This window comes from Garra rufa, chromosome 3 (assembly GCF_049309525.1).
Source record: "Garra rufa chromosome 3, GarRuf1.0, whole genome shotgun sequence".
Classification (NCBI taxonomy): Eukaryota; Metazoa; Chordata; class Actinopteri; order Cypriniformes; family Cyprinidae; genus Garra; species Garra rufa.
The window spans coordinates 10,306,535-10,322,136 of NC_133363.1; the positions used below are offsets into that span (position 1 = coordinate 10,306,535).

General features: G+C 34.5%; 2 protein-coding genes across 2 annotated transcripts in view; both read right to left on the minus strand.

Moving 5' to 3' along the window:
- Positions 1–9,798, minus strand: part of vat1l (vesicle amine transport 1-like) — a 55,348-nt gene extending 45,550 nt beyond the window's left edge. Inside the window, exons 1-5 of the mRNA XM_073837487.1 lie at positions 9,518–9,798; positions 8,818–8,947; positions 7,304–7,519; positions 6,484–6,626; positions 958–1,061 (exon numbers count right to left, since the gene is read on the minus strand). Coding sequence (XP_073693588.1) covers positions 958–1,061; positions 6,484–6,626; positions 7,304–7,519; positions 8,818–8,947; positions 9,518–9,726 — 802 coding nt within the window. The 5' untranslated portion in view covers positions 9,727–9,798. The remainder of the gene's footprint in view (positions 1–957; positions 1,062–6,483; positions 6,627–7,303; positions 7,520–8,817; positions 8,948–9,517) is intronic.
- Positions 9,799–10,846: 1,048 nt separating this feature from the next.
- On the minus strand, positions 10,847–14,662 carry bola3 (bolA family member 3). Its single transcript, XM_073836945.1, has 4 exons — positions 14,527–14,662; positions 14,196–14,325; positions 14,017–14,105; positions 10,847–11,301 (listed from the first exon to the last, which is right to left on the minus strand). Exons 1-4 carry the CDS (start codon positions 14,554–14,556, stop codon positions 11,236–11,238), a joined length of 315 nt encoding a protein of 104 aa, XP_073693046.1. The 5' UTR covers positions 14,557–14,662; the 3' UTR covers positions 10,847–11,235.
- Between the last annotated feature and the right edge of the window lie 940 nt (positions 14,663–15,602).

Below are 15,602 nucleotides of genomic sequence, written 5' to 3' on the forward strand. Positions count from 1 at the left end.
GTTTTGGCTTAAGATGAACACAGTAATGTTTTTTCTAAGGCACTTTTATAAAAATGAACTAAATGTCCTAATTGAACAATGGCTTAATCCTGTTTTAGTCTAAGTCCTGTCTGTGAAACCAGGCCAATATGTTTTAAATGTACTAAGTTGTAACTTCTTCATTACAAATGTATAATTAAGAATTTATTTAAATACTTGACATACAAGTTTCTAGGGAAGCCCATTACCGCCACAGGAGACAAAAAAACAAAAAACGTATGCCTTCAAAAGTAAGACAAACTTAAGTCAAAATTATGATTTACTAAATCGAAATTATGACTAACTTAAGTCATAATTTCAACTTTTGAAATTCGAATCAACATTATGAGATAAAAAGCCAAAATTATGACTTAATTCATAATTCTAAGATAAAAGGCTGAAATTATGATAAAAAAAATAGAAATCATGAGCTAAACAGTCAAAAATTATGACTTACTCAAGTCAAAACATTGACTTGAAGTTAAAATTATTAGATAAAAAGTTACAATTACGACTTACTAAATCGAAATTATGACTAACTTGAGTCATAATTACAAAAGTCAAAATTATGAGATAAAAAAAGTTTACATTATGACCTAATTCATAATTACAAGATAAAAAGTAGAAATTATGAGCTAAAAAGTCAAAATTATGACTTACTCAAGTCATGTACTTCATTTTCACAAGGGAAAATATTTTATATTTTATAGCACTTTTTGTCTATTCTGGAGCTTTACAGTTTCTGGCCACTGAATGCTTTTCATATGAAAAAAGAGCAGTAAGAACATTCTTCAAAACATCTCATTTTGTGGTCCACGGAAGAAAGTCATACTAGTTCATGATGACAGATTTTTTATTTTGTGTGCATTTTTTTTCCATCCCTGAAATGTTTAATTAATTTCAGCGTTATGTAAATGCTCTTCATCTGTTTGTACCAACCATACAGGATGTACGTTCCCATGGGCTTGAGCAAAGTTAGGCCTTTTCCTGTGTTCTCTCCACACAAACAGTCCAGTACAATATCTACTCCATCTGGAGATATCCTGCAGGAGAAAAGAGACATCATTAAGCATATTGCTGCTCTAAACACGGGAAGGTTACATAAATGGGGGCCTCTGAAAATTTGGAATATTAATAATGCCCTAATATTGACTATTTTTCAGAGTCTCAGCTGATAAGAAATGTTAGAGGTATTTCTTTATAAACATGAGCTCTAATGCATTCCTGTCTTCATGGTTCTTAGACCGCCTGCCAGGCTTAACCATTAGGAGGTCTTGTGATGCCGGAGGTCCTGCCTATTGTGGAAGAGAGACCAACTTGAGACCAATTTAATTTTCCTTCGGCCCTGATCCAGAGAGGAATGTGGAAGCACAGAGATGAAAAGAGTCCTAATCTCCTCTCTCATACTCAATTTACGTGAATTAGTTTGAACATAAATGTGCACCAAAATCAAATCAATTCCGCACAAAGATCTTGCTAAAATACTTATACTTAGGGAAAACAACAAAAAATATACGAAATATGCTTTACAAATGAGATCTATAGGAATTGTTAGACAAAGGCCCTTAAAGATATAGTTCACCCAGAATTAAAATTCTGTCATTAATTACTCACTCTAATGTGGTTCCAAACCTATAAGACCTTTATTCATTTTCAAAACACAAATGAAGATATTTTTGGTGAACTCAAGAGCTTTTTGACCCTGCAATATATATGGCGTTTAAATAGAGTCAAAAGTTGCGCGCACGAAAACTACGAGCACGCGAATGAAGCGCGCAAAACAGACCCACGAGAGGAAAATAACAACACGAGAGCGCATCTGTGTAATGGCTAGATGACATGCATTTTATAATCTAAAATTAAGATATTACATGAATAATGTTAAAAGTCTCATGGGTAGACTTGGTACATGCACATTTTATAACTGATTTAAAAATATAAAAATTGAGTTGCCTAAATAATCTATATATTGCATTCAATCCAACTTCTTGTCTAGTGTGGTTTGTAGAATCTGCAGAACCTTTTTCAAACACACCAAAGCAACACATTTCTAAAAATGTAAGCCATTACCACTTTAGGAAAGAAATGTTACAAATCAGATATATTTCAGAGTAAAATTACTTTTTAAATGGTTACTCCTCAGTTAATAATAATATAATACAGTATATAGATTATTTAGGCAACTCAATTTTTATATTTTTAAATCAGTTATAAAATGAGCAAAATATGTACCAAGTCTACCCATGAGACTTTTAACATTATTCATTTAATATCTTAATTTTAGATTATAAAATGCATGTCATCTAGCCATTACTACAGTATATATTAATTGAGAGGTAAACATGTTAACCTATTGTTTACCTTATGCCAATATCTCCGAAAAGCACATATAGGTTTACACTTACACATTTACACTTAAATGTAGGTTTACACTTACCCTACTACTTTTATATTAAATGGTGATAACATTGCTGCTTTAATACCATGCATTATATGATCAATGTGCAAAATGATGTAATTGTCAATCTTTTAGAAAAGCAGATCAGTGTGAGTATAGTTAAGGATGAGAACAATCCTCACTGTCTCTTGTTGCAGGCCGGGAAAGGGCGCTTTGGGTTTTACAAATGACCAATCACAGGTGGGAAGACAAAAGTCATTGCCCCGCCCTCAAAGTGTCAAAAGTCAACTCGAGGAGCGAGCGCGTGTTGAGTAGTCGCGCGAGTGCTCATGTGCAGTTGTGCGCGCTAGGCAGCAGGGGCTTGCGCCAGTATTCATTTCCGCTCCTAAATACTGTTCTGCGCGCTTGCGATGTACAAATGTGCGCTCGCGGGTGCACAGATGCGCTCTCGCATTGTTATTTTCCTCTCGTGGGTCTGTTTTGCGCGCTTCATTCACGTGCTCGTGGTTTTCGTGCGGGCAACTTTTGACTCTATTTAAACGCCATAGATAGACAGCAACACAACTGACACATTCAAGGCCCAGAAAGGTAGTAAGGACATTGTTAAAATAGTCCATGTGACATCAGTGTTTTAACCTTAATCTTATGATGCTACAAGAATTTTTGTGTGCAAAGAAAGCACATTTTTGCACATTAAAGAATTGCAAATTTTTTTCTCTTCCCTTTCAATCTTTGACGCAGGTTCAAGTGGAAGACGATGCATGCTGTACATGAAACAGTCCTTGTAAAAATGTATGAAGATTTCAACAGAGAGGATGACTTGCATTTTTTTCCCAGCATTACTTATTTGAACCAGAATATACAAAAACTGAACTAAGAGAGATTGACGTTCTACAGGTGAACGCACGTCGAAGACTGACATGGAAAAGAAGAAATTGTTGAATAAAGTTGTTATTTTTGTTTCTTTGCACACCAAAAATTTTTCTTTTAGCTTCATAAAATTACAGTTGAACCACTGATGTCACATGGACTGTTTTAATAATGTCCTTACTACATTTCCGGGCCTTGAACGTGGTAGTTGTGTTGCTGTCTACAGACTTAAAAATAAAGGCTCTTTATTGGCATCAACGGTTCTATGAAGAACCTTGAACATTCATGAAACTTTTCAAATGTTTTTTTACAGTCAAAAAAGGTTCTTTAGATTTTTAAAATGTTCGCCAAAATGGTTCTTTTAGGAATTGTTCACTGAAAGGGTCTTTGGGGAACCAAAAATGGTTCTTCTATGGCATCACTGCAAAAACACCCTTTGGAACCTTTGTTTTTAAAGGGATAGTTCACCCAAAAATGAAAATGTGATGTTTATTTGCTTACTGCCAGGGCACTCAAGATGTAGGTGCCTTTGTTTCTTCAGTAGAACACAAACGAAGATTTGTGAACGCGCTCAGGACAGTTGGACATTGTGGTGGATCAAAGGTAAATAATGATATAAATACTGTTCAGTTTCTTGCACAGACCGATTGTTTTGTGTGTTAAGACCTCAATGTATCATCAAGAGCCACAGGGTTTAATTTGGTTTTGTCTGTGTATGTCTTTTTGACTCTCAAAGCCGTGGGTCCCATTGACTGCCATTATATGACTGACAGACTGCAACAGTTTGAGTAAAAAGCCTTCATTTGTGTTAAGTGTTGGGGAAAGTTATTTTTAAAAGTAATGCATTACAATATTGAGTTATTCCCTAAAAAAGTAACAGGGCTTGCTTTTTTGTTTTTTAATAAAAAGTTCTATTTTTGGCAAATGTAAAAGCCTATTCACACCAAAAGCAGAAAAGTAAATTCATGTCTGTACAGTAGTCCGCAGAAGAAAAAAATTTCAACTCTTCAGCAAATAAAAAAAAGGAAAACAAATGTTAGATTATCTTGAGTAATTTTTGCTTATTAGTATGGATGAATTGGATCATCGAAGGTTGGCAGCAAAGACATTGGTTAATAAAATGGGATTAAATACATAAAGGATATTTGTATTAACATATTTAATTATTGAGGAATACTGTATCTGTTTTTTTAATGAGTGAGATGATTTTTTTTTTGCATGTTCACATTTATTCTAAAACTAAAGTAACATCTTACTCACAATTTCTCTCAACATGGGGACAGGAAAGCTTTTAATTAATAAATTGGAGGGGGGGGGGGGAGTAAGTGGCATTACTTATTTGAAAAAGTAAATCAGATATTTTCTTGTCACTTAAAAAGTAATGCGTTACTTAACTTATATATTACGTAACTTGCGTTACCTGTAATGCGTTACCCCCAACACTGTTTATGTTCTACTGCAGAAACAAAGTTACCTACATCTTGGATGCCATAAGCAGATAAACATAACATTTTCATTTTTGGGTGAACTATCCCTTTAAGAGTGTATGCAGGCTCAGAAAGCTCTCATATTTAATCAAAAATATCTTAATTTGTGTTCTGATGAATGAAGGTGTTTATAGGGTTGGAATGACACAAGGGTGAGTAATTATAACATAATTTTCTTTTTTGGATTAACTATCTCTTTAAATCTTCTACAAAATGATGTTTTCTCGAAATTTGTTACGGCTGGCTCTGAATGAGTCTGTTGGTGCACATTTACTGGCTTTATTCGAACATAAACGAGCACCAAAATCAAATCACTTCAATAAAACACATTTGGCTACAATAAAACTAACAGGAAGCATTAAGTACTACCAGTACTTACCATTGGCGTAAACCAATTTTACTACCAGTCAATGGGAGTCTTTGAGAGTCAAAAAAACATACATAGACAAAACCAAATTAAACCCTTAGGCTTGTAATGATACATTTTTTTTTAAGTTTTTTTTTTTTTTTAACAGTTTTAATATAATTTTTTACTCTCAAAGCCGTGGATCCCATTAATCGCCATTACATGACTGACAAACTGCAACGGTTCGAGTTAAAAATCTTTGTTTGTGTTTTACTGAAGAAACAAAGTCGCCTACATTTTGGATGCCCTGGGGGTAAGCAGATAAACATCACATTTTCATTTTTGGGTGAACTATCCCTTTGAGGTGTCCTTGTTACACGTTACCTGTACTTAATATTATAATAACAATTAATTATGAATAATTACATGTAAGTAACCCTAAGCCAAACCCTAGTCCTAAACCTAACCATATAGTAAGTACATGTAGTTAATTATTAATGCGCAGTACTTACATGTTTAATTACACTGTAACAAGGACAACTTAAAATAGAGTGTAACCAAATGAGACCGTGGACTAGAAAACCTGTTATAAGGGTTAATTTTTTTAAATTGAGATTTATACATGTGGAAGCTGAATAAATAAGCTTTCCATTAAAGTATGGCTTGTTAGGATAGGACAATATGTGGCCAAGATACAACTACTTGAAAATCTGGAATCTGAAAAAAAAAAAAGACCTAAGAAAATCACCTTTAAAATTGTCCAAATTATGTACTTAGCAATGCATTTTACTAATCAAAAATTAAGTTTTGATATATTTACAGTAGGAAATTAACAAACTATCTTCATGGATCATTAGCGCTACTTAATACCCTAATGATTTTGTGCATTTGTCAGTAATTCTGACTCATACAATGTGTTGCTTGCTATAGCTACAAATATACCCGTGCTATTTATGACTGGTTTTGTGGTCAAGGGTCACAAAATAACACTTCACAAGAGGATCCACAAGAGGAAATTTTAACCACCAGCCCTTAAATCTCCTGCAAAGCAATGTTTTTCTTCAGATTTGTTATCAGTTATCTGAATGAGTCAGTTGCTGCCCATTTTCTGGCTTTGTGTGCTTGATCAGAAGGACGTACAGGTGCCCCTCCCCATACTACAACACACTATTTTCCCATCTGCTGGGTGTTGCCATGGGGACTGGAGCCACGCAGGTCTAGAGGAAGTACTGGTGACGTCTGCCTTCTCAGACTTGCACTGGCCTCCCAGTATGACTCATTTTTACATCCTCATCATCTAACCAATCCAGTTTCTCTATGCTCATTTACTTTTATGCAACAACAACAACAGAATTTGTGCTTACTTCTTAACTTCTGGAACGTAGTCGATGTTTCTGTCAAACAGATGAGTGACCGAATGCTTTATGGCTTCGTGTTTGAAGGGCGAGGCGATCCCAAACACAGTCACGTTCGGGACAGTGGAGCAAAGTTGAGTGACAGCTTGACCCTAATTTGGAAAAAGACAGAATTAAATGTGATCAATAGTTTGTCACATATTCAAACTCATTTTGATCATATTCCACCAAAACCATATGTGACCCTGGACCACAACACCAATCATAATGGTCAATTTTTTGAAATTTAGATGTATACATTATCTGAAAGCTGAATAAATAAGCTTTCCATTGATGTATTGTTAGGATAGGGCAATATTTGGCTGAGATACAACTATTTGAATATCTGGAATCTGAGGGTGCAAAAGAAATCTAAATATTGAGAAAATCACTTTTAAAGTTGTCCAAATGAAGTTCTTAGCAATGCATAATACTAATAAAAAATTAGGTTTGGAAACATTTACGGTAGGAAATTTACAAAATATCTTCATGGAACATGATCTTTACTTAATATCCCAATGATTTTTAGCATAAAAGAAAAATCGATCATTTTGACCCATACAATGTATTTTTGGCTATTGCTACTTAAGACTGGTTTTGTGGTCCAGGGTCACATATGATGAAGCTGTTTTGACTTGCACTTGGAGAGCTGAATATCAATATTGGATCAGTACGATGATACTGTATGCTTGTGCCCAAATCCACATTTTTCTATAAGCTAAAATAAACTTTAATATCCATGACTTGAAAGTTTCTTTACTAAACCTTTCCCTCAAAGCCACAGACTTACCACCGCACCTCCTGCTGAGTGAACTAATACAGACATCCCCTCCCGGAGATTGGCCACTTCAAACAGCATCATGTAGGCAGCCACAAAGTTCATCGAGAAGGCAGCCGCCTCTGGGAATGTCATGTCGTCTGGGATCTTATACACGAAATCCAGCGGTGTGCACACCACCTCTGCCCAAGCATTGTAGTTTACAAAGGCCATCACTCTGTCACCTATCTGAAAGGAGGCAAAACAAGTTCTTAAAGGAATACTTCAGCCAAAAATGAATATATGCTTACAATTTACTCATCCTCAGGCCATCCAGATTTGGAGAAATTTGGTGAAAAGCTATGTCTTTGTAATAAGCTAATCCATTATTAAAGGATTTTTAATTCCAAACCATTGGTTCCAGCTAAAATACACATCCTCTATCCATTACAGTTAAGGTCAAATGTTTACATCCCCCTTTCAGAATCTACAAAATGTTAATTTTATCAAATAAGAGGGATCATACAAATGCAAGTTGCTTTTTTAATACTGACCTGAATAAGATATTTCGCATAAAATACATTTACACATAGTCCACAACAGAAAATAATAGTTGAACTTATAAAATGTCCCTGTTCAAATGTTTGCATACTCTTGATTCTTAATACTGTGTTGTTACCTAAGTGATCCACAGTTTTTTAGTGATGTTTCATGAGTCCCTTGTTTGTCCTGAACAGTTAAACTGCCAACTGTTCTTCAGAAAAATCCTTCAGGTCCAACTAATTCTTTGGTTTTCCAGTATTTTTGTGTATTTAAACCCTTTCCAACAACGACTGTATGATTTTGAGATCCATCTTTTCACACTGAGGACAACTGAGGGACTCATATGCAACTATTACAGAAGGTTCAAATGCTCACTGATGCTCCAGAAGGAAAAAAACATGCATTTTTAATATGTAGATCAAGGCAAATCTAACTTATTTTGTCTTCTGGGAAACATTTAACTATCTTCTGTAGCTTCTGAAGGCCAGTACTAAAAGAAAAAAAAAATATGACAATTAGGCAAAATAAAAAAAATTAACACATCTCCATTATGTTCAAAAGTTTTCACCCCCTGCTCTTAATGCATGTTTTTTCCTTCTGGAGCATCAGTGAGCATTTTAACCTTCTGTCCTGCATGCAAGTCCCTCAGTTGTACAGTTAAAATGCTAGATTTGTTTCTAACAAACGCACAGCTTTTGCTTCACAGAACGTTAAGTGATGGTCTGGAGTTGTGTGGATTACTTGTTCATTATTGTGATGTTTTTATTAGCTGTTTGGACTCTCATTCTGACGGCACCCATTCACTGCAATAGATCTATTGGTAAGCGAGTGACCCAAAGTGTGTACATTTTCAGCAAACAATCTTTATGGGTGAACTATTCCTTCAAATGTCATTATTAGTATATCAGTATCAGACTGAATGAGCTGATTTTGGAAGTTATATAAAACCAGGATTTCTCAATTCAAACAATTAACATTTTTTATTAAAACATTTTTGCACATACCTCAAAGCCTTTGGTGTTTTCTCCCACACTCTCTACAATCCCAGAACACTCAAATCCAGGCACAAGAGGCGTTTTTGGAGGATTATCGATATTTCCTTGACGCACCATTAAATCAAGAAAGTTCAGTCCACTGTAAAATTAAAAATTGATGTCAAAATTATGCAGTACTTAATTCTAGTTCATGAATAGTCGTTAATCATGAATGTATTATCAGAAAGTAAATGTATAAATTTCCAAGATATTACACCAAAGTTTAAATGTCCCAAGAGCAGTCAAGCACATCACAAATAAACCAGAAAAGGATATGCTCTCGATTATTTTTATAAATGTGACACAAAACTGTTAAATACCGTTTTGTTTATATAATTTAATGACCCAAAGTAATCTTATACCGCATATGGTTTGGAATCTCTGCAGTGAATGCTGATCTCCGTAGAAGAGCCAAGAAAACACGTAAGGATTTTTTTTCTGGTCATTTATTTAAGCTACATCAGCATCTAACCTCCTAAACCACATATCATGAACTGTTTTAAACCCTAAATAAAAATACTGATACGATTGTTAGATGAATGCACCTGTTCTTCTTGCTGCAACATGTTGCTGCTGTTGCCAGTCGCGCGAAGTCTCGGATGTGCCACATCCTAGTCATTACGCATGTTGAAAAAGAATGATTAAATGATTATTAAGTTGAGATATTTACCATGCTTTCACGCGAATTTTGACTTCTCCTTCTTGGGGCTCTGGCATTGGTTTCTTGGTGACTTTGAGTTTGTTTAGACCACCAAAGCCCGTGAGCACCACAGCCCGCATTTCTTTTGAATCAACAACCGCAGAAACGGGATTGTCCGGCTCCTTCTGGTCTATCATTTGCTCGGTCTCTTCAGCAATCTCAGTCCCTTCCTTTGCCATGTCTGAAGATGATGTGAACAGCCTAACGGTCTGCCGAAGCCCTCCCGGAGACTGCGCTCTCTTTGCTGCTCCTGCCGCACCATCCACTAGTGGTGTTCGAATCGTTCTCGCGAACCGTTCATTCGAACCGACTCTCAGAACATTTGTAAATCACTGTACTGTTAATGAGAATATTGTACAATGTTTAAGACGTTTTCTCAAAAATAAAATTCTAAAGAGTTATTTAACAAAATACTCTTGTCTCTCCAAAAAACATACCGTAAAATAGTTTGGGGAAAATACTTTTAAACAGCTCAAGTGAGTCGATAGATCAGTTACTGAAACAAAATACATCTTATTCGTCAACACAATGATAAACAGCAATATTTAACTAAATATTCACGCTGACACAAAGAACTACGCCGAATTTTGGACTTCTTGGCATTTTGAATCACTGAAACGAACTGTCCGAACGAACCGATTCGCTAATGAATCTGATTCAATGCTTTTATCCACATCAATGTGTGTCACATACGGTATCCAAATGAGTTACAATACCGTAAAACGTGTAATAGCCTAAGAAACTAATACATATTTGAGAGGAAGCAGCATTCAGAAAACAGTTTTCTATAATGAGGTAATTGTACCTGTATTAATTTTACGATATAATTCAAAATGCATTTTAAAAAACCACAAAGATGGTATCTTGTGGTGAAAATGGCTTCTGTAGTACCTACCCATCCATTTGGTTATTTAAAAAACACAAGAATTTGTGACCCTGGACCACAAAACCAGTCATATGAGTCAATTTTGACAATTTCTGAGAGTGAAAAAAATAAAGTACTGAGAAAATCACCTTTGAAGTTGTCCACATTAAGTTGGTAGCAATGCATATTACTAATTTAAAATTAAGTTTTGATATATTTAAGGTAGGACATTTACAAAATATCTTCATGGAACATGATCTTCACTTAATATCCTAATGATTTTTGGCATAAAAGAAAATGTGATAATTTTGATTACAAATATACCCAGACTACTAAAGACTGGTTTTGTGGTCCAGGGTCACATTTAGGAAATGACATATTAAATAATTGGTTTGCTTGTCCTAGAATACAATCAATCTTCTACCACACAAGGGAAAAGTATGTGATATAATTTAATGACTCAATAGAACAACAAAAAAAAAAAAATCAGATAACTGACAAAGCTACTTCAAATTGTACACAAACAATGAGATCGATAAACAGTTACTAAAGATTCAACCCATCCACATGCTTTGCAGACTCTCATTTACAAATCCAATATGACAGTCTTTTATTCTGTGCGTATTACATCATTTGTGAACCACATCTATCTTTTTATAACTGTACATCATTTATTTAGAACATCTGTAAAGTATTTCTCTGCCACGATTATAACTCTGCACAAATTACTTTCAAAAGAGCGACAGACTGAGAGACTGAGGTGTGTGATATATTGTAGTGAGACAGCACACTGATGTGATGTGAGAATGACGCTGAGCAGTTTCTATTTCCTAGGAACATCAGTAAATATGCGTAGACCGTGCATGGCTTTAATCTCATCTTTAAGAGCCTGTTGAACAACAAACCATAAATTATTATTTACACAGAATACTATTTTATTGACATGCATTGAGATCTCATAACTAATGTAATAACTACAGTAATGAATTAGTCAGACAAATGATGAGACCAGTGGCCTATTACACAAAGCTGGTTTAACAAACTCAAAGTAAGTTTAGAATTGACAAAACCAAACAAATACAATACAATTTAAATCAGGTTCAGTGGGTTCACAGTTTTTCTTGAAACTTATGACTTAAAAACGTCAAGAATTTGAACAGATTTGCAAGGGGGAAAAAACTTTTGAGAAGGTAAATGAAAGAAGATATCTGCCTATACTAATACTGAATTATTTCAACTGAATTTATTTAATCATTTATATAGGTTCACAAGAGCTTAAAGAGACAGTTCATCTAAAATTGAAAATTATCCCATGGTTTACTCACCCTAAAGCTATCTTAGGTGTTTATGACTTTCTTCCTTCAGACGAATACAATCCGAGTTATATTACAAAATGACCTGGCTTTTCCAAGTTTTATAATGGCAGTGAATGGGTGTTGAGATTTTTAAGCCCAATAAAGCACATTCATCCACCATAAAAAGTACTCCACACAGCTCTGAGGGGTTTAACAAAGCCATTTTTCTTACATACGTGTGTACGACAGTTGGTGGAAGCTAGAGATGATGGTGTAAAAAGTCGTAAATATGGATATTTTTCTTAGACAAACACATTGATACGCTTCAGACAGTATGAAGCCGGAGCTCTGTGGAGTACTTTTAATGATGGATGGATGCACTTTATTGGATTTTGAAATCTCAACACCCATTCAATGCCACTATAAAGCTTGGAAGAGCCAGAACATTTTTCAATATAACTTATTTAACATTTTTAGGTGAACTGTCCCTATAAAGCATGTAAACTTAGCCATTTTAAAGGTTTTGTGGGTCATTTTATGTCAAATCAACCAAATTTAAAAAATGTCTCCAGTTCATTTTTGGATTTTGCTCATGTATAGTGATGAAAGCCAAAATATTAAAAGTCATGGATGAATACTACTGAATTTCCCAATTTTCCCCACATTCAGAATCAAATTACAAGGGTGTAAAAATGACTTCAGAAAGATGGCAGCATCATAATGTATTTTTTTTTTTTACACAGAGATTGGTAGGTCTGTTAGTAAAATCTGTGGACTTGCAATCTTTGTTGCATTATGTGTCAATGCTGACTATTCAAAATTTGGGAAAAAGCACTTTTGAATTTTTTTTCTCCAAAGTTTGCATGCCTGTAACTCAAGAAGTATTATAGATATCTTAATGCCTTTTTAGATATTGGGTCTTAACAAACTTTCCCTTTGGCATCTTTATTTCTAAGGCCCTATATGGTTCAATTCCAGAGATATTGGAATTTTAATATGGCTCCAGGAGTAAACTGTCAAAATGTACACATTTTCAGTGGTCAAAACCAAATGATTAGCAAAATAAAATTTTGAGCCAGTGACCTCTGACTGAGTTCACACAATATGACCCTTGTATATTTTTGATTTTGCTAATATTTTTTTCTGAAGAAAGTTAGGCATGTATAGTGATGAAAGCCAAAATATTAAATGTCATGGATGAATATTTACTGAGTAATACCATTTTGTAGACGGAGGTCAAAATGGCAATGTTCATCTGAGATTCAGAGTCAAATTACAGAGACGTAAAAATGCTTTCAGAAAGACGGCAGCATCATAATGTTATTTTTAAACAGATTGGTAGATCTGTTAGTAAAATCTGTTGACTTTAGCAATCTTTGTTGCATTATGTGCCAATGGTGACTATTCAAAAATGGGGCATGAGGACTTTGAGTTTTTTTTCTCCAAAGTTTGCATGCCTGTAACTAAAGAAGCATATCTTAAGGCCCTTTAGATATTGGGTCTTAACAAATTTTCTTTTGGCATCTTTAATTTTAAGGCCCTATATGGTTCAACTCCAGAAATATTGGAATTTTAATATGGCTCCAGGAGTAAATTGTCAAAATGTACACATTTTCAGTGGTCAAAAACCAAATGATTAGCAAAATCAAAAATTTGAGCTGGGGACCTCTGTTTAAGTGGACTGGAATGTCCTTGTATATTCTAAAGCTTACTCCAAAATGTGTTTTGAGATAAAAACAACCCATCTTCAAACTTACCTGGGTAGCCACTAAAATCGGCTTTGTGTAAAAGGCCACAGCATTGCACATATTAACACAAAAATATCACATAAACAAGACTATTATTAATGCATCCTGTTTGGATAGCTGTGATGAGATGAAAAGAAAAGGAAAGAGAGGAAACTGCTGCTTCACAAATAATCTGTCCCGGTCCGTATGTTGCTTTGGCTTTTTTGTTTTTCTTTTTTTGTCTCATTAATGGCGGGGCAGAAAAAGGAAACTACAAGGCTATATTTTGGTATACTCGTGTTATTTTTAACCTGTATTTTTTTTTCTTCTTCTTCTGCAGAACACAAAAATATGACTGGGGTCCTCACAAAATTGGACAGCTAATGATTTTAACTGCAAAAATAAAATAAAAATGCACTGGGACATCACATGTTTCAATATTATTCTTTTGTGTTCCGCAGAATTACGTAAAAAAATTACACCATATTAGCATTTAAGTGAAAAGATAATAAATCAGAGCTAACAGTACTGTTAACTGCACTTTTATACTTTACCCAATTATAATTATCCTATTTGACTTACCTGATTGACTAACTGGTGCTGCTGTACTGTTCTCTTTCCTCTAAATTCATCAGACTCGATGTGTATTTCGTACATTGCACCACAGCCTCCTGAAATGAACCCAAATACATTACGGCATACATGCATAGATGACTCTTTAAACACAATAGCTCTGTATCTTTATCCAAAATCAGACTAACCTGATATATCCACAACCTTGAGCGATGAAGCGTGAGGAAACTTTTCCTTCAACACTTGTGCGATTCGCGTCTCTCCATCAGTCAGACTGGATGAAGACCGCGCGATTAGATTTCTACACAACATTTGAGGCTAAACACACAGAGAGATATGTCAAATTAATGTAACGACAATTTTACTATGTGACAATATGCCTGCCTGTTATTTGACAAGGTGACAGCGTAACTGTATGCTACAAACGACTGTCACATTACTGATCGCAACTGTCATTTTGAGCAAACGCAAGCAAAACACATGCGTTACGATTAAAAAAGACAAGATTCAGATATTTACGTTGCATCTGATGGCTCTGAGCACAGACATTTTGGTGTCGAGGCAGTTCGTTAATTCATCAAAGTATAATAATAATATTAAGCTGAAACAGTTTACAAAGTCATGTCCTGTTCAATTCCAGCGCCTGTCTCATGAATATGTCTTCTTCTTCTTCTTCTTCTTCTTCTTCTTTGAATGTTTTATGGCAGTTGGCAAACCAGATAGATGGTGCATTTACTGCCACCAACTGGACAGGAGTGTGGAGCGTTTCATGAATATGTCGTCACAGCCTTTAGAAACAAGTTTGGCGCCCTCTGGTGATCGAACAAATAATGATCTTTTTGGAAAAGTGAATCGTCCTATTGATTCGAATCTTTTGAATCGGTTCACTAAACGATTCATACTGACTCGTTCAGGAACCATTTCATAGTGACATTTTTTATTGAAATCTCATTTGTTATTATGGGAATTAAATAACAGACCAGTAATTGGCTAGTTACAGAAATTCTGCAATATATTTTATTTTATGTTCAACAAAAGAAAAAAACTCATACAGCTTTGGAACAACTAAAGGGTGAATAACTAATATCAGAATTTTCTTTTAAATATCCAAAAAAATAAATATATATATTTATTTTAAATTGTTATTATCTAAATAAATAATGGGGATTAAACATTGTTGAAGTTCATATATTATTAGATTTAATAATTAATTAAAGGCTTATGATGTTTGTGGGTCAACCCAAACTGGTTTTAATACAGTTTACCAAAAACCACACTATGAGAAATAATAAATAGTAACCCTTGCATCACAAAATCACTGGAATTTCATATGAAGGCATGATTTCTAAAAAAAAATATTTTAATTATTTATTTCAGTCTGTTAATCTGTGTTATTTCATAATTTTGATAACTTTAGTATTTTTATATATTATATAAAATGTGGAAAATAATCAGTATACTACTGTATGAAAGCCCCACAACGCCACCCAGAGGCGTCTTCCGCACATAACTTTATGCTAAATAAAGTTAAACAAGTTAAGATATGCCCAGACAAGTCAGACTGCAGTCTATATAGTAGGCTATTAGTGGAGTGA